The sequence below is a fragment of the Ctenocephalides felis genome, unplaced genomic scaffold (assembly GCF_003426905.1).
Source record: "Ctenocephalides felis isolate EL2017-DRISC unplaced genomic scaffold, ASM342690v1 CF-g0.4_SCAFFOLD_00845, whole genome shotgun sequence".
Classification (NCBI taxonomy): domain Eukaryota; kingdom Metazoa; phylum Arthropoda; class Insecta; order Siphonaptera; family Pulicidae; genus Ctenocephalides; species Ctenocephalides felis.
Genome location: NW_020536999.1, coordinates 25,216,056 through 25,236,018, shown reverse-complemented (window position 1 = coordinate 25,236,018; position 19,963 = coordinate 25,216,056). Strand labels below are relative to the sequence as shown.

Here is a 19,963-nt window from a genome sequence, read left to right as displayed (position 1 = left end):
TTAAAAATTTCATATAAATTTAAATAATCTACACAATATTCTAACTGATTCTAACATATATCTAACATTTACATCACTAGTTTTCAAAAATTGTCGTTAAAAATACAAAACTAATATTTTTCAACCTTTTTATATAAAATATAAAACGCATTCAAGTTTTTAAGATTAATGTTTATTTATTAGTTTTGAGCTAATCCTTTATATTATCATTTTAACAAAACAATTCCAATTAAATTAAATTGATTTGGTTTGATTTGTCAAGATTAGGAATTAAATATTTAAAAAATATTTGTTTTTCCAATTATGATATTTAATTAATTATAATAAGATTATTATTAATTTAATTAATTTTAATAAGAATAATTTAATTAATTTTAATAAGAAATTATAAAAAACGAATTTGTCTCTGTATCCTTTGCCATCACTGTTTCAAAAAATGACATAACGTATAAAGTTGGTAACACTGTCTCGATCCGAAATGGCGTTTGTCTAAGTTTGTAAATAATATTAAAATAAATACTGAATATATTTTATAATTAAATAGATTTTAATTATTATTTATATAAATTTTTAGCTAATTACGCAGGGTCGTAATTTACATAATTTTAATGTGTATACCAAACATGAAGCTACATTGGTAATGATGTAAATACATTATTACACTTATTTATTTTAATTGTGTGTTTTATTTATGTTATTGTTATTATATAATCCCTTTTATCATAATGTACACCAACGACAAATCGTTAAAATCAAAACGTGAAGACCCAGATCAAATCGGACGCAAACCAAAGCAAGAAGGTTATGTTTACTGAACAGAAAAAAACCGCGAAAACATTATTCTTTGATTTTTATCTCAAAACGTTTTTCTTCAATTAGACTTGGAAGTGACTGGAGTATCGAGAAGCGGACGTGTTAGAAAAAAATCGTCAAAATTAACAGATTTTGAGTCTCCTGATGACCTAGAACCAAGGCCTAAAAAAAGTTTTACAAAGCCACACACATCTAATTTTGATTTCCCATCTGGAGAAGGTAGTAATTGGATTAGCATGTGCTTTTCTTTGGATTTAACAGTTTTGATTATTTATATTTAATGTTTTCAGAAAATCGTGTAAAAGTTGAATATGATATTCAGGAACAACATCTTTCAGATGGTGAATCAGAAGAAGCTTATGATTCAAATTTAGAAAACGATAGTAATGTATCAGAAGACGATTCTGATGTTGATTTAGAAGAAAATGATCTAAATGAACATCAAGATTTTGAAAATACACCTTCACAAAGTGTTTACTTACAGGTACTTAATTGCAAATTATAAAACGTATTGTATTCCTTTAATATTTTTCTTACTTTAAGCAGGAATTGTCTAGAAAAAAATCTACCTTATTGAGAGACAGCAAAAGTCCAGCAAAAGGTAAAGTACAACGTAAAGACAAAGGTAAATCTCGTTTCACAGCTTATATGCTCTGGGCTAAAGGAATTAGAAATAAAATCGTAAAAGAAAATCCTTCAATTGATTTTTCATCTATATCAAAAAAATTAGGTGAATAATACTGCAATAATTGTTCTTACTTAAATATTTACATTTTCATCTTCATTATGTGCATTAGGTGAACTTTGGGCAAATGTGCCTAATGGAGAGAAGTATAATTGGCGTCGAAGGGCTAAACGTATGGCTATGAAAGTAGCGAGAGATGAAGAAATAAAAACGTCTGATAATAAAGCACAATTTATAAATAAAAGCAAATCTAATAAGGTAATAAATGACTACTGTCTTATTGTTATGATATGAATTTTATGATTTATGTTCTTTATAGCCCTCCCAATTCTCCACTTCACCAACAGTTTCTAAGAAACTTGATATAGAAGATTTAGAAGTGATGCCTAATTCCCAACAAAATTCTGATAATTTAATGTTGAGCCCCAAATCATCAGCAATGAGCAGCGGTTTATCATCTCAAGGCATGTATAAGGTAACAGGAAGTTCCCCAATTGACATAGCTGCTTATCTAAAGTTACTTGGCGAGAGTTTGAGTATAATTGGTGAACGATTAAAAGAACATGAGGTATACAACTCTTATGTAATACAATTTATTTTATTATTCATGCAAATGTTGCTAATTAATTTTTATTGTAGGGACAGATTGCAGTGTCCGGTTCTTTAAGTGTTTTACTTGATAGTCTTTTGTGTTCTGTAGGTCCTTTAGTTTGCTTATCGCAACAGGTACCAGAACTTAATTCTGATATGGATTTTAGTGATTTGCTTGATAATATTGCTTATGTTATGCCCGGCTTGTAAATAGAATTTAAGTATATTGTAAATAGTTAAATATTTGTCATTTGATGTAAATGCAATTTAAAAATATATGTATAATGAATATGTAAGATAGGTTAAAAAATAAATTTAATTGAAAATATTACAATAGTAAGATATAAATACATAAAATGCCAACTATAAACTATAAAACATAAATTCAGAACTATTTGTGTAACAATTTTTGTGTTCAGTAATAATATTCAAGTATATATATAATCTGAACATGTTACACAAATAGTTTTAGACTTATTCTGATCAACCATTTCAGATAAATTTTCATAGCAAACTTTTTATATAAAAATTGGTAACCAAAATATTGTTCGCAAATACTCATCAATCTTTTAATATGAGTAAGTACATTATTATATAATACAAAGAGCATTTGCAATTTGCATTTATATTTAAAACATGAAAAAAACCTTACAAAACTCCAACTTTCCACAAAATCTCACTGTTCATCTTTATCTTTGGCACCGTGTTTAAGAATTCGTGTAAATTCAATGTAATCAAAAGAGCCTCCTTTGATGGGTGCTTCCCGGTACATTTCATCAACATCCTCATCAGTAAACCTATCACCCATTGATGTCAAAAGTTCTCGTAGACGCTCTTCATTTATGTGACCAGTATTGTCTTCATCAAAACACCTAAAAAAAAAACATTTTATTATATATATATATATATATATATATATATATATATATATAAATTTAGTGTATGCTTCATATTTACCCAAATGCATTTTTGATAACATCTTCAGGATCAGTACCTTGCAACCGTTCACCAAAAAGGGTCAAAAACATAGTAAAATTAATAGGACCTGGAGCCTCATTCATCATTCCTTCCAAATATTCATCAGTTGGGTTTTTACCTAACAGACAATTATCATCAAAATCTATTCATTACAATTGAATAAACTCATCATTCATAACTCACCCAAAGATGCAAGCATGTCATGCAAATCATCCTTTTCAATAAAACCATCTCGGTTCTGATCGATCATATTGAAAGCTTCTTTAAATTCTGCAATCTGTGCCTGATCAAACATAACAAAGACATTGGAAGTGGCTCTCTGGGCACGTTTCTTGGTTGTGGTACGGCGACCAGCTGTCTTGCGGGCTGACATTGTGGAAAATAACTAATTTGAAAACCTGAAAAGTAAGGATAATTGAACATATCAATGATATATACATACACACACATATATATTTATATATATATATATATATATATATATATATCAAATTCTTGATAAACAATGACTCATACAATAGATAAGATGTGTACAAAATTTACACAATTTATGTACAACGTGTAAATTACATTTATTAAATTGCATATTTTTCATATATGTATAAATTCTGTATTATTAATAATGTGTATACAAAACTATTTCCAATATGTCAAATACAAAATTCAACAAAGACAATAGTACGACATACTTTTCCATTTTGACACATTGCACATTAACCAAACGCATTTAATATATAAAAATAACACTTATACATACCTTAATAAATGAAAAATATTTTTTTTATAATATTTATCTAAATTTTAACACTGGTTTTTTACTAATCTTTTGTTTCAAAGTTAAGACATTGACAAACCCATAAATGTACAAAATTTAAAACGAAATGAAGTGAGTCATTTACGAAAGTTACACGCCCGCGAATGGAACGTGCATGAAGGATAAGACAGAGGAGAACTCATGAATATATTTCCTAGATAATATAACAATAAAATGGTACCTCATTATAATGATGTTAAGCATTTTAAGTATTTTTGAAGTAAAACTTCTTTAGGCGCGATATGGGTGTAAAAATTTCTTTAGGCTACACGGGTGTAAATCCGTACAAATGCAACGAAAATGCCAACGTGTAGTTGAACACTACGACGCCGTAAGCGCTGATGTCGCGAGTATCCACTCCCGTCATGTCATGCGTAAGTCGAGCGCTAAACCCTATATGAACTTGCATTAATTGAATCTATGTCCTCATGGAATAAGACTTTTCTTAGAGAATAAATGTGTCATGGAATATAATAAATTTATACTGAATCTCGTTGAAGACAAAATAATATCTACTGCCACGGATATTTATGTAGGTTGCCATGCGACAGATCAACAATCATACATTCGTCAGCAGTTTCACAAAAATCGGTTATTGATACCGCGGGTTTGCCGTATGAAATAATTTTAGTTCTGAATAAATTTTACATTATAACAACTAATATTGATGTAAGTGATGGCTTAGCTAATGGTTGTGTAGGAAAATTAGTGTACATAGAACGTGGCGATAATGATGAACTTCTACGTTTATGGTTTGAATTTCCTGGTAAGATAGGTAACAAAATAAGAAGAAAGCTGCACATCATATTCAAACTCCTAATATTAGTAGGACAGCTGTGCCGATTCTCAGGAGATCTTCATCTATTCCAATGAATAGAAATAAAATCATATTTGTCAAAAGAAATCATTTTCCTTTAGTGTCTGCTTGTGCACTCACAATACACAAATCACAAGGTGGTACTTTTGATAAAATTGTATATGAATACAATAAAACATATAATCAGCAGCTTCTATATGTTGCATTATCACGAGTTACCAGCATTAATGGATTGTTCATCATTTCAAAAAAATTTATCATGGAAGAAAACGGCCAGCAGGATTAATGAACTTAAAAACTGAATTCCAAAGACTTTCAACTTGTAGATTAATAACACAAGAAGAAAAATTGAGTGAGATAATAAGTTTGAACGACATTTCATTGTTTTCCTTTAACTGCCAAAGTTTACGAGCTCATTTGCCTGATCTGCAAGATAAAGTGCTACAACGTTGTACGTTTTTGTTATTTTCGGAAACTTGGATTAATAATGAAGAACGAATTAATATTCAGAACTATTACTGCGTTACTCAATACAAACGATCGGACTCAAGAGCAGGTGGTGTAGCTGTCTAATGTCTATTATTCATGTTCAGATACTCTTCATAATGCGACTCCTATGCAGTTTCTTGCGCCAACGATATTACTGGATATTTCTAATGAAATTACACAAGTAGGTGATATTACACACACAGAATCAAACATTGATTATAGTCGTCCTTTACATTTCTCCCAATAAAAACATATCAAATATTATTAAATTTCTTCATCAGCAGTTACTTCATTTTTCTTATGAGGGTGCAAAACTTTTAAACACTAATCACAACGAGATACCATTAATTCTTGCTGGAGATTTTAATGTCAATTTTCGTTCAGAAGAATCTCAACCATTAATTGATTTTTTAAATAATAAATTTAATTTAACAATGAATAATTCTCCATTTGAATCAACCACAAGATATGGCACGACTATTGATGCAGTTTTCTCCAGAAATGTACATAGTTTACAAAGCAAAATTTATGTCTCTCATTTTAGTTATCACAAACCTATTATATCATATATGAAATATGATAGCAATTAATCTATCGATGTTGTTTTAAACTGTGTTATTGATGTTATGTGATTATTAATAAATGATTTTTAAAATTTAAATATGATGTTTTTTTTATTTTTATCTTAATTGCCTACTCATACAATATTAAAAGTTTTACTTCAATCGCGTGTGATCCTTACGCGCACTCTTTTTTAATTATTTACAAGTTTGTTGAATATATAAATACATGTTTGTCCATTCATATATGTACGTGTAGTACAATTTAAAAGAATATTAGTTTTTAAGTGAAATAGCTTTGGTTATATATATATATTTTTTGGAATATACCAGGCCTAGACAATATAATAATAATAATTTAATGATTTAGTTTAGATTTGATTTTTTTTGTATTTATTTTGTATTATTATTATAATGCATAATATATATTAGGTTTGCAGAATAGTATAATCGGCAAAATGTCGAATACCGAATATTCGGCAAGCTTCAGAGACCGAATACCGAATGTTCGGAAACTATTCAGCAGGTTTTTGGGGCTTAAACTCGTTTGTAATAATTGGACTTGACTAATAATAGCTCTTTATTTGGAAATGTATAGATTGAATATAATGAATGACTTTATTCTATTGATATAACACATGCATGTAACCACTGAATGACTCATATTAAATAATATAAACATGTAACAATAAAGTATCTTGTAAATATTCAGAAAAAAGTTCTTCACGTGTTTATTGATAATGTCAAACGTCAATAAAATTTAAATTATTATATATACATAATAACGAAATACGCAATAACGAAATCATTTCTTCATATTATATTATGTAAACTAAACATTTCTAAAGACACGTCCATTGTGAGCTCTTTATCTCATAAAGGATAAAACACCAACAACGCTGTCGCTGAGCGGCGGCAGCGCCTTTAATTTTAACTATTCGGTATTCGGCCGAATATTAAGTTACTATTCGGTATTCGGCCGAATATTATAAAAGGTGCCAAATATGCCGAATACCGAATAGTAACCGAATATTCGGTGCAAGCCTAATTAAAATACTAATAAACAATGACTAATAACTTTTACACTACATCATTAGCAAGATGTGAAAAACCTTTAACTAACGTGTATGGGCCGTTCAAGGTTCTTGCCTATTCATTTCATTTAATTTATTTTATGATGAATTGATTTTATAGTATGTACCATCAGATTGTGTTGAAGAAGTTAAATTGTTTGTGTATTTAATGTATAAAAATTTTCCGGGCGTCATAATACCTGCATAATTTAAAATTAGCAAGGTTTATTTTGCAAGAACTCAAACGTCATGGAATATGACGTCACAATGCCAAAGAAAACACGAAATTGCTCAATGGTACTAAAATACATATATAAATTCAAACTATATTTGTGAATATTAATATTTGTATTAAATTTTATATTTATATATACATAGTTTAATAATATATATTTTCATATAAATAGATTCATGATCACAGCAAATATATCAATACAAGTATAAATATACATATATGCATATAACAAATTAATCCTTATTCTAGTCGACTTTGATATCACAATTATACATAGTTCTTCTCATTCATTTTGAATTTAACCCATGCCAGCCCAAAACACGATCCTTCATAATTATTTAGAATTATGTCGAATTACTTTAGTCTTGTGTTGTTTCCCAAAGTTATTGAAAATAGACAAAGTTTGTCAAGCTGTCGCTTTGAAGTACACTTTTATATTGAATATATTCTGTTTGAAAGTTACAAATCAAACTATAAATATAAATAATACCATTCAGGAGGCTACTAGAGACTAATACAATAAAACGGATATTGTCTTTATCAAAAAAATCTATTTGACAGTTTTGCCCATATCGTTCATTCAAATGTATCATTTCCTAGGTTTTTCTTATATTATTTTTTACTTTTATAATTGAACTAGTGTCAATTGATATTCAAGGCACAAGTTTTAGCTTTTAGTCTTTAACATTTTCTTTATAAATATTTCATCTTTTCTCGATCGCTATCCCTTTATATTTATATTTATATCATTCTTTATCTGGCGATTTTATAGCCAGTGACAGGGAATCTGCATATCAGCTTTTAATACATTCGTTTTAAATATAATGATAACGTTATAAATTTTATCTTGATCTTCTACCAATATTTAATTTTTCTTCAGTCATTTCAGAATTAGACAAAAAATCTTCACTTCTCAGCTTTTAAATAAGTCTTTAACCAGATCTTTATAAACATTTCTTCTCCACATTCATTTATTAACCTTCATCATTGCGTTATTTCTTGTCTGGTTTTATATTATCATCCTTTATCTTATGTATTTTATCACGTTTTTTACCAAATTCATTACTTCTCTCTGGCATTAGACACCAGTCACTTGCCAACTGATAATACTTCTTTGATCATACCATATTTTTGAAGCTATCTATCCATTATTCAAACACATTTCTGGTCTGTCATTTTATTATTATTGTTTTGTTTACTATGTCTTTTAACATGTTTTGCCAGATGATCACTTCTCATAAATCGGGCCGTGCAAATGGTGCAGGCGAATCTCTTTTCGCCCGTGTGGGACCTCCTGTGTCTCGACAATTCATCAGAACGTGAAAAACGACGGGTGCACGAGGGCCAGGAACAACGATAGGGCCTTTCGCCTGTGTGACACCTGGAAGAAAGGAGAAAGGTAAAAATATAATACTAATATGTAAGATGTTGCAAACAACGTCAATTTTTATAAATTTATTTTCTATATTGTAACTTGCAATGTATTGGTTTATATGAATCGTATATATGCCAAAATTGTACAAAGTTTTGAGATTTGCAAAAGTGTCTGAAATTATATAGCTGTAAAGCAACTCTGTACACTTTAAAAGAACAATTGAAAATTGAAAACAAATATATTTTCTCTGCATTGTAAGGTTTGCTTAGGCGGGAGTTTAAATTATACTGTTAGAAGAGTTAGAAACAATTGTGAATATGATAATAATTCTCACCTATTATGTGCTTTAAGATGAGACGATTTAAAGTAGTTTTTTCCGCATCCAGGATACTGGCATTCATAAATCCTTCGCCTTGTGTCTTCTGGTTTACCGACAGTTTTGGCACCATCAGTAGCAGGAGTGGCGACATCTACTGTCCCAACCAAGTTGACCATTTGTGCAGGATTCTGCGTCACTAATAAAACCGGGAAGAGTCTGTTCTCCATTTGGAAATTGGCATGGGTGATAAATGTCGGATCCAGTATATGTTGGACGTTTTGTTTTGGTGCCAATTTAGGCAGAAGTCTTTTTTCGCAAATTTTTGGCGCAGTTTTTATTGTCGCTGCAGGTTTGGTTTGTTGTACAACAGGTGTATAGCAAGGTTCAGTCACGCCATGGTTGACGGTTAAGTTGTTTTGTGTTGTTTCATTTTGTAATTTTGATTTGATTTTAAATTTTAATGAACGTACTACGTTAAAAGGCACTTCTTTGTCTTCATTATCAGATTGTGGCGGCGTTGGCGGTCTGAATTCAATTAAAACACCATCACTATTTATATCAGAGTCTCTGAAACATTTGCCTTGTTTATCCACACGCATTATAACTGATTCTCTTTGGTGAGTCATTGATTTGTCTGGACAATCTAACGAATTTTCTTCAAAACTAGAAAGCTGTTGGAATCTACTAGATTCAGCTAAGTTATTTTGAAATTCTGATGAAATTCTATTAAGTTCTGATAATCTATTATTTGCTTCATCCAAGTCCAATCGACAACAATGCCGTTTTCTGAGCGGAAGATCAGTATCATTTTCGGAAATATCTTGATTCTGAAAACTGGACGGCACGTACTTTCTTTTAAGATCATTTTGATTGTCCTGAAAATAAAAAATAAATATTTGTTAAAAGTTAATCTAATATTTTAATTTTACATTAATTTATTTTTATCATTTATTTCTATTAAACTTATTTTTTATTATTTATTTATTGCAATGTGTCAATTTTTCGGGGAAATACTAAATAAGAATCGTTATAATAGTATTTGACTGTTAAAAATTAAGTGTTTAATTATTAATATAATTAACGCTACTGAACTTATTTAAAACGGAACTTTCATGGCGGATATGTAATATAACCGTTATAACAATACGGATGAACAAGTAGATGCATTAAATTTGTACAAAATAAAAAATATAGAGTATTATATCATGGAGAATATCAAGAATAAACATAACTTAATATAAACTATACGATAAAATTAAAATTTAAAGGGTTTTCAATACAAAAACAAAGATTTTTATCAATCACGCACCGACCACGCGTCCGTGCAATGTACTCCGGGAACAAAATGCAAACGGGTGTGAAAAGATAAAGAGATATCTCTTACTACATTCAGCAAGTGTTCACGTGAACCGTGAGTGATCGCGGATAATTCATTGTTTATTATAAATATAAACTATAAATTAATTTAAAAAACACGTTGAATGTTCAGTAACCTTTAATACGTCTCTTTTATGTACATACTACCCTTTGGTTAATTTCTGTTGCATGTTAAAAGTATAGAAAATTGCTATAGAGGTGTTTCATATCAGGCCAAGGTGTAGATGATTTAGGTTTGCATTATTTGTCTAAATGTACTATTTATAGTACACGAATAGTTTAACACTATTCTAATACACACTGTTTTTATATTCCTCAATTGATAACTAAATTTCATCAAATGTGATTTTAGAGTTCATAGAGTTGTTCTAGGATCTCTATTACTGAGTAAAATTTGTAAACGATTTAATTCTAGACACATTTGTCTAATAAATTGATTATATAAATCTTTTATTTTAAAACTTATAGAAAACATAAAAACGCTTCACCTATATTTTCTATTGCGATTTTAAAGTTTACCGATAGTTGCTGTTATGTTTATAATATTAGAAAATATTTAAGATTATTTATAGTTTTCTACGAATTTATTAAATGATATTAAAGTTATAAAAATATTAAATAAATCCATACCTCCTTCAAATGATCCGGAGACCAAGGTGGTGACAAAATTGCACAATTTTCATAAATCATTTTTGTAAAAAACACAAACTAGTCACTTTTTACAATGATTTTATACTGTCAGACTATTAAACTAACACGCAATGTAATTAATCGCGCTAGTTTAATTAATATTTAATAATTTTAATTAATTTTTACAACAGTTCTCTTTAAATAGGTGTATTCAGGACGACGATCCGTCGCGAATTGAAATCAAAATGCGCGCACAACTTAGAACAAAAATCATAGAATGTCGTTTTATTTTAATTTTTAATCAATTTCTTCTACGAATACTAAAAAAGTCAAATGTAGGCACACACCCTTTCTAGTAATAAACAAATGTATATATACAGATTTGTTGTTAAATTTAAATAAAACTAATACTAACGCATAGAAACGGTTGGAATAGTGTTGTGCAATGGACGAAATTTATAAAAATCGATGTAAATTGATAATTGTTAATAAATGCTTAGGACGATATGAAATCATTTTTATGATTAAATAACCATATCTAGTCATCTTTATCATTCCTACTAATGATTTACATATGTATATTACTACTTCCCATAGGGTAAGTTATAGTAATTGCAAGAAAATCGGGTGGTCGGGCGCAAAACTTTTAATTTTAATTAAAAGTTTTGCGCGTTAATACTTATTCTTTTTTTCATTTGCAGCTATAATAAATGTATTGAAGTAAACAAAAGTTGAAGATTGTAAAGCTTACAAATCGTTATAAAATCTCTTCTGTCTCTAACTTTTGTCATAAAACTTATCGATTTAACTGACGTTTCACGTATACACATTAAAGAATAATACATAGATAAAAGAAGAGTATAAAAATGAATAATATGTGTAAATTTTAAGGGGGTATTCTAGTGTAGAAATTCAAAAAAATCGATTTTTTTTATTTCATATTTGCAAAGTAAAACTATCTAAGAATATAAGTACGAGAAGGTATTTGAAAATTTGAATTATTTTTGGAGATATAGGCATTTTACTGACTCGGTCTCCATACTGGTTTGGCTTCACGCAAAACTTTAAATGCGTTTTTCCCAGAACTTACTTTTTCAGTACTCTTGTCACGATTTCTGGAGTTCTACTTGACCAGTTTATTTGAAATTTTCAGGGAATCTTGTTTATAGATCTATCTATAGTCTGAACTAGAATCATCCCGAAATTCCTATTTTGACTATTTTTAAAAAATTCGAGAAACTCAAAAAAACAGTAAAAAAAACCTTTTTTTTTCAAACAGTCGCCAATTTGTGAAAAAAAATTTTTTCACTCATCGCTAGTTCGAGCGATTGCGACATCATTGTAGATTAATAATCTTTTTACTTTTTGCATTTTCGATGGCTAGGAGGGCTGAAATCATGTCAAGACTGACGTGCCAATTTTTTGAGACCACCCATTTTATCAGTTGCCAGTTTTTACAATTTTTAACTTTTTTATTTTTTGTTTTGTATTTTAATAATATTAATAAACAAGTGGTAAAAAATGTATAGTAAAAACATTCATTGCTTTCTTTTACGACACTTTAAAAATGACCTAAAATTCATCGGTCTACACTAGAATACCCCCTTAAGGTTGTAGTACAAGCGGTGCGATCTATGTTGCTTGTAAATCATCAACTAAAACGTATACTATCTATGTAATCAAACCTCACAGCAGCCTTGCTGCCTCGTCTTTTTCCCCATTGTTTCCAGCACTAAAACCCATCGATTCACTCACCACCACACCGCCACAACCTGCATCAGTGTATGAGTCCTATGTGTCATCCGTCCACCACGTGCTCCGGGCCTCTTCGACCAATCCGGGTCGAGGGCTCGTCGCCCGTCGGCCAATCGGAGCCGATTTCGAGCGTGATCAGCACGTGAACTGCGAACGGTCCATGCGTGATCGCGACGTGATCGCAACGTGAGAGGCGAATGACGGGTGAGACTGCACGACGTGATGGTGAAGTGATGATGCGATGGTGCGGTGCGAAAGCCGGAATGACGTCACTGGCGGTGGGATTTGTTTTGATCGCGACACCAGGGGAGAAAGACCTTGGGAATGGTCAAGATTTTGGAGGACACACCGTTTGTTACCCCTCGACTCGAATTTTTACATATAAAATATTCTTCAAAGAGAGTACAGTTACACAAATTCTAAAATCGATATGTTGTAATATGGTAAAAGTGAATTGAACCTACATCGGAACATCGGAATTCATTTTTAGAGATATGGTTTCTTAAAAAAAGTTTCTTATTTTGATCCCTAGAATCCAAAAATCACATGTGCTTAAGCTATTTTTAAATTGACTTGCCCTACTATACATATATGTATATGAATTAATATAATTTTTTCAAATAAATTTTTAATTTAATTTTCTATAAATGTTTTCCACATCCGCTCGATAAAAATGAACCGTTCGCATTGCAACGTCACGTGCGGACTTACACACCCACAAGCAACACTAAAAATACAATCGAAGCTAAAAATATTATAATTAACCGTATCTCCTTGAATTGGCAATGAAAACGACCTCTGATCCCTCTCTTTTTACAAAAATAAACGTTTAAAACAAACCTGAATCAAGAAAAAAGGTGAAAAGGAAAAAGAATAACACGAAATAGTTACACATTTTTTTAAAAATTTGTTGAAATATATATGTTACGAGACTCTTATTAGATTTTAATGTATGATCTATACAATACTTTATCCTACAGACTTTTAATGACCTTTAATGTATGATCTAGAATACTTTATACTATAGACTGTAATACTATGCCCTACATATAATCAACCAGCACCGTCTCGAAATATTCATTATTAACTTCCCGTAGAGCATGTTATAGTAATCGCAAAAAAATCGAAAATGAAAATTTTTATATATCTTTACGTTTCAAAACCTTCTGAACATTTGGCATACCTTAAGGAATCTGTATGAATGTATGTATGTGTGTGTGTATGTGTGTTTATGTGCGTGTATGTGTGTGTGTGTGTGCGGATACAAATTTTCGTCGACAATTACGGGAACACCGATCAACCGATTTGAATAATTCAAAAAACATTCGATTCATATTGATAACTAGACGTGCTGATTAGTTTTTGGCGAAGGCCGGCCATAAATGGTAACTCAGTTTTTAAAAGAACGGAGCATCCGATTTTAATAATTCAAAAAACATTTTACTTGTATTGACAAGATGAAGAATTGAACAAATTTTCATGAAGGCAGGTCTAGCGATTTCGGAGATCTAATAAAAAAAGTAAAAAAATGCCATTTGGCGGTCAAAAATGATCATTAGACATAAAATTATCAGATATTTTATAGAGATTTTAATAATAAGTATAAATTTTGTTTACATTCAAAATATGTCAAAATAAAGAAAACATTTTTTTTCAATATTTTTTTTTTTCAAAAAAAAGTAATTTTGTGTCAAATTTATGAAGCACAACACCAAAAATTTGAGAAACTCTCAAAAATCTATTTTTTTTTAATAAAACTTTTTCAAAAATGTTAATCGTTTTAAAAAATATAATAATTTTTGGTACGGAAAGTCCCAGCAATTTGCCTTAAGGCACGATGCCATGTGCCTTACTAGTTCATTATCATTTATGATTAATGAACCGCGTTGCTCTAGGGCATGGGTGTCAAACTCGCGGCCCACAGCAGATATTTTTGCGGCCCGGCTGCCCGCATATGTTGACAAATGATAATATGCAATAAATAACAATTCAATTAGGAAAAAATGAAATATTCAACTGCAATAGAAATATGCTTCTTTATTAAATTTGTTTTATTATTGTATGTATTATTATTATAGATATATTTATGTTTTCGATGAATCAGCGTAGCCTTTGTTTCACTGAATGACGGTCTCGATGCAGATCGAAACGTATGAATTAATAAAGCAAATGTCCTAATTGCATTCACAACATTGTTATGTTGTCCTAAGTAAACAAATTGTGTATTATATTTTCATGTAAACCTAAATAAACTTAATTGAATTATTATAATAATTAAATTAAGTTTATTTAGGTTAATTTTAATGAATTATAATTCATTAAAGTCGTTTTTATAATTAATTAATTAATTAACATATGGATTAATAAAGCAAATGTCCTAATTGCATTCACAACATTGTTATGTTGTCCTAAGTAAACAAATTGTGTATTATATTTTCATGTAAACCTAAATAAACTTAATTGAATTATTATAATAATTAAATTAAGTTTATTTAGGTTAATTTTAATGAATTATAATTCATTAAAGTCGTTTTTATAATTAATTAATTAATTAACGTATGGATTAATAAAGCAAATTTCCTAATTGCATTCACAACATTGTTATGTTGTCCTAAGTAAACAAATTGTGTATTATATTTTCATGTAAACCTAAATAAACTTAATTGAATTATTATAATAATTAAATTAAGTTTATTTAGATTAATTTTAATGAATTATAATTCATTAAAGTCGTTTTTATAATTAATAATTATGCAAAGATAAAGAAGCTTATGTGCGCATATGCTTGTTGCCAATAAAAACTATTGTGTACTAAATACCTACTAATAAGTGTTCGAATAAAATAAGTAATTATTAACATACCCATTGTATTGATGAATTGATCGAGTTCTTATCAGTTTAACGAAACGAATAATCCAGGTTCTAGAAAATTAATCCAGATTATAGACAATAACTATATATAAATTCTATATAAATGAAAATATCCTTTATAAACCATATAATGACTTGCTGTGTATTTGTTATTATCTTCATTCAAATTGTCGATTATATGCCAGCGAGAACAAAAATATCCTTCATAAGTAAAAGTTTTAAGTATACAGATTATGTGTCATATCTTCTTTTAAGCCTAGATAAAATAAATTTCATCATATATTCAAAATAGTTGTTTTTTAAATTAATAATCATGTAAAAATAGAGAAGCTTATGCGTGCTTATATGCTTGTGACTGATTAGTTTATTGTGTACTAAATACTAATAAGTTTATGAATGAATTGAGTAATTATTAACATACTAATTGTATTGATGCATTAAGTTTTTACCAGTGAGAATAAATATCCTTCATAAATAATATTATATTTATATAATTTTTTAGTATTTTATCTTTTTATTAATATTATATTATCAACTATTCTTTAACGTTTCTAGATTCTCCTTTCCTAAATCTAATTCTTAGTTCAATTCGCATATTGTAATGTGTACTAAAATTTATCCAATTATTAAAGATAATCATAATAGTTCACTAAATCGAATAATCTCCAACTGCTCAACTTAATCTTTACACATATTGCTTTTCAAATATGTTTTAGTTTGTTTTTTAAATATGTTTAACAATTATTCTATGTTATTTTAAGAGATTGTTATATTATATATACTACTATGTTGTATTAGTAATGATTATAATTATAAGTCCACTTGGAACAATTCTGTGCGTAATGTAATAAAATAAATAAATAAATGATAATCGTACAAAGAGAGAGAAACTTTAGCCAGATAAGAAACTTGGTACTAAATACCAATTTTTAAGCGAATTAAGTAATTATTAACATACCTATTGTATTAATGTATTAAGGTTTTATACTTCTCTTGATTCAACAATAAAATCATAATAAATTCGTGTAAATCATCTTCAAATTGTGGAATATATATAAGCGAACAGGAAAATACTTTATAAATAACTTTTGCCTTTCAATAAATTGTATCTATGGTTAGGTTGTTCTTAGTAAACAGATTGTGTGTGACATCTTCATTTCAACCTAAATAATCATAATTTCATTATAAATTCAATATAGTTGTTCTTATAATTAATAGTTGTGCGAAGATAGAGAAGTTTATGCATGCATATGCTTGTTGCAGATTAAAAACTATTGTGTACTAAATACTAACAAGTTTTTTAATGTATTAACTAATTATTTACATACACTTTGTATTGATGTATTGAGTTCTTACCAGTTTAACCAGTCGAAAAATCCAGATTCTAGAAAGTTAATTCAGATTGTAGACAATGACTTAATTCTATATAAATGCAAATATCCTTTATAAATCATACAATGTCTTGTTTTGTACTTGTGCAAATGTTTATATCTTCAAATTGCAGATTATATGCCAGCGAATACAAATATCTTTAGAAAAATTTAGTTATTGTGCCAGCGAATACAAATATCTTCAGAAAAGATTTAGTTATTGTGCCTTTCTGTGAATTAATTATATGTTATGTCATAACATGGTTATGTTATTCTGAGTACTCATTTTGTACATAATATCTTCATTTTCACCAAAATAATCATATTTTCCTTATAAATTCATCGCAGTTCTTATAATTAATAATTCTGCAAAAATAAAGAAGCTTATGTGTGCATATCTTGTGGCCGATTAAAAATCTATTGTGCGCTGAATACTAATAAGTGCTTTAATGAATTATGTAATTAATAACATACCCATTGTATTAAAGGTTTACCCTTTTTTGCAGTGTATATAAATATTCTTCATAAATAATATAACACCTTGCTTTATTTGTACTTCTCTGTGAATATTGTCATCATAACATGGTTATGTTATTCTCATTATCATTTTGTACATAATATCTTCATTTAAACTTATATAATCATAATATCATTATAAATACAATATAGTTGTTCTTATAATTAATAATTCTGCAAAAATATAGAAGCTTATGTATGCACATATGCTTGTTGCTATGCACATAAAAAACAGATTAAAAACTATTGTGTACTAAATACTAATAACTTTTTAAATAAATTATTAACATACCTATTGTATTGATGTATTAGGTTTTTATGTTCTTGTACTCGGTAAACACAAATAATCATATTTAATGTTGAAATTCAAATAGTTATTTACAAAATGGACGTTGGTACAGGTTTGACATACGAGTGAAAGAATTTAACCAAAACTAAAAAATATATTATTTTATATTATAATATCATTTCTAGAGTACTTAAGCAATACGTATTTGAATTATAATTAATATTTAATGTGTATTTATTTAAATATATATTGTGCGATAATTTGAATTACTTTTAATGTTGGTGACGCTGCAACAAAGTTTGTGTACTTCACATGTTGCTGTCATTTCAAACCAAAAAAATATTGGAAAATTTGTTTATTTATTTATATATTTATTAATATAACTTATAGTTTATATAATTTGATAACATGATAATTTGCATCAGTAATGAGTTTACCAACGTTTTTTAACATTTTGGTGCATTTGGCTAAAACTATTAGTGTTTGAAAATGCGGTTATGATTTGATTGTCAACAAGTAGATTTACTTTGATTTTTTTTCAATTAATTAGTACAATACGCGGTTTGCTGTTTAATAATTGATATCCAGGATTTATATTAAGTTATTTGCAGCTAGTGTCAGTGTGAAGTTTTAATAGTTTAGTTAAAAAATGTTGCTGTGTATGTGACTGACAGATACAAAATTCAGATTGGTGAAAGAAATGTACGATTGAGTTTTCGCATATTTATTGTGCACAGCATGGTATTGTACTTCATTTTTAATGTGGTTTCAATAATTTGTTTCAAAATTGTTTATTACTGTGTAATCCTTAATCAATTCTATTAGCTGTTGTAATCTTTAGCTACTCAAGGAAAAGTGCTTAATTAATGTGCGGAATTGTGTTTTAACTCGGTTTATTATATTTATCATATCATTTCGCCCATATAGTCTGATTTAAACCGAATTTTCTAACTGGATTTGTGTTTTCCTTCGGGGGTTGTTGTCTTTACCATCAGCATCCGCCATTTTGAATCCGTGCAACAGCTATAAAATTAGCTACTAATCAGCTCGCGGCTCATTAGCACGTTAGCCTCCGAACTGTTGACACCTCCGCGCAGTGCAGTGCAACAAATAAGTAAATATTATTATTTTAAAGCGAAACAGTGTCTAAAAAGTGTGTCCCGGTGTACAACCCTTTTAAAAAAGGTAAGTGCTTCTATTTTGTATTATTTTGCATAATTATTGCATTTTATTAACACCGCAAGTGACGCCGTCTGGTTCAGATGCCAACGAAATTTTGCGTGTTTCAAAATGTCGTGTGCGTGCTTTATTTGTTGATGTACGATAAATATATGTATATTTATTTGATATTATCGCACTTTTTCTAATTATTGATTGGGATTTTTGCATTTTTTCGCAATTTAAAATTTGTGGTTTTGGAAAATCCAAGATGGCGGCCATAACCATAACCGATGGTTTGGTTGTGTTTTAAACGATACAGCCGTTTCCATGATGTATTAATAATGAAAATTCGATACATTTCGATCCAGTGATCTAAAAACATTTAAAATATGGGCATGTACAATATTTTTTATACAAAAAGCCACATAAAATTTTTCGGTTTTTTACCGAAAGAAAATGGCGGCTCTCTACTGTCAACTAACGAAAGTTTCAAATACAATTTTAGCAATACAATTGTATCTGCAATGATAATATATATATTATCATTATAATGATAAATCAATTGCATTTCACGAGCTGAATACAATTTTGTATGAAAATTTGAAATTATTTTTGAAGTTTCTGCAAAGTACCAATCGACCTTCCTGTTAGAAAATTTGGTTCATATTTTTTTCATTATCATGATCTTTGTATTGAACAAAAATTACATACGTTGTACACTATTCTAATATTTTAATTTTACGATGAATATGGCAACGAAATTATTATTTAGACGTTTGCTGTTTTTATTTATATTTTTTAAAATGACCAGCAACGATATTATAAATTGGACGTTTGCTGTTTTTATTAATTATGGCAACGATATTATAAATTGGACGTTCGCTGTTTTTATTATATTTTTGGCAACGATATTATAAATTGGACGTTTGCTGCTTTTTATTATATTTTTGGCAACGAAATTATAAATTGGACGTTTGCCATTATAACTATTTTTTGGCAACGATATTATAAATTGGACGTTTGCCATTTCTTATTATTTTTGGCAACAATATTATCAATTGGACGTTTGCTGTTTTTATTATATTTTTGGCAACGATATTATAAATTGGACGTTTGCTATTATAATTATTTTTTTGGCAACGATATTATAAATTGGACGTTTGCCATTTTTTATTATTTTTGGCAACGATATTATAAATTGGACGTTTGCCGCTTTTTATTATTTTTGGCAACGATATTATAAAT

The 19,963-nt window shown here is 28.7% G+C and overlaps 3 protein-coding genes across 4 annotated transcripts; 1 reads left to right on the top strand and 2 right to left on the bottom strand.

The window, feature by feature from the left end:
* Positions 1 to 538: 538 nt before the first annotated feature.
* LOC113363367 (HMG box-containing protein 4-like) lies at positions 539 to 2,364 on the top strand. 2 transcript variants are annotated; one of them, XM_026605858.1, is made up of 7 exons: positions 539 to 801; positions 880 to 1,032; positions 1,104 to 1,297; positions 1,357 to 1,414; positions 1,611 to 1,756; positions 1,818 to 2,066; positions 2,138 to 2,364. In XM_026605858.1, the coding sequence occupies exons 1-7, from the start codon at positions 726 to 728 to the stop codon at positions 2,297 to 2,299; spliced, it is 1,038 nt and encodes a 345-aa protein (XP_026461643.1). In that variant the 5' UTR covers positions 539 to 725; the 3' UTR covers positions 2,300 to 2,364. The 2 variants fall into 2 exon arrangements, with proteins under 2 accessions (XP_026461643.1, XP_026461644.1); XM_026605859.1 differs by having other exon boundaries at positions 1,360 to 1,414; positions 2,138 to 2,363.
* Positions 2,365 to 2,617: 253 nt separating this feature from the next.
* LOC113363289 (myosin regulatory light chain sqh) lies at positions 2,618 to 4,014 on the bottom strand. Its single transcript, XM_026605780.1, has 4 exons — positions 3,825 to 4,014; positions 3,251 to 3,465; positions 3,047 to 3,185; positions 2,618 to 2,961 (listed from the first exon to the last, which is right to left on the bottom strand). Exons 2-4 carry the CDS (start codon positions 3,438 to 3,440, stop codon positions 2,766 to 2,768), a joined length of 525 nt encoding a protein of 174 aa, XP_026461565.1. The 5' UTR covers positions 3,441 to 3,465; positions 3,825 to 4,014; the 3' UTR covers positions 2,618 to 2,765.
* Positions 4,015 to 8,207: 4,193 nt separating this feature from the next.
* On the bottom strand, positions 8,208 to 10,874 carry LOC113380891 (Krueppel-like factor 3). Its single transcript, XM_026619951.1, has 3 exons — positions 10,757 to 10,874; positions 8,765 to 9,624; positions 8,208 to 8,436 (listed from the first exon to the last, which is right to left on the bottom strand). Exons 1-3 carry the CDS (start codon positions 10,814 to 10,816, stop codon positions 8,208 to 8,210), a joined length of 1,149 nt encoding a protein of 382 aa, XP_026475736.1. The 5' UTR covers positions 10,817 to 10,874.
* Positions 10,875 to 19,963: the final 9,089 nt, after the last annotated feature.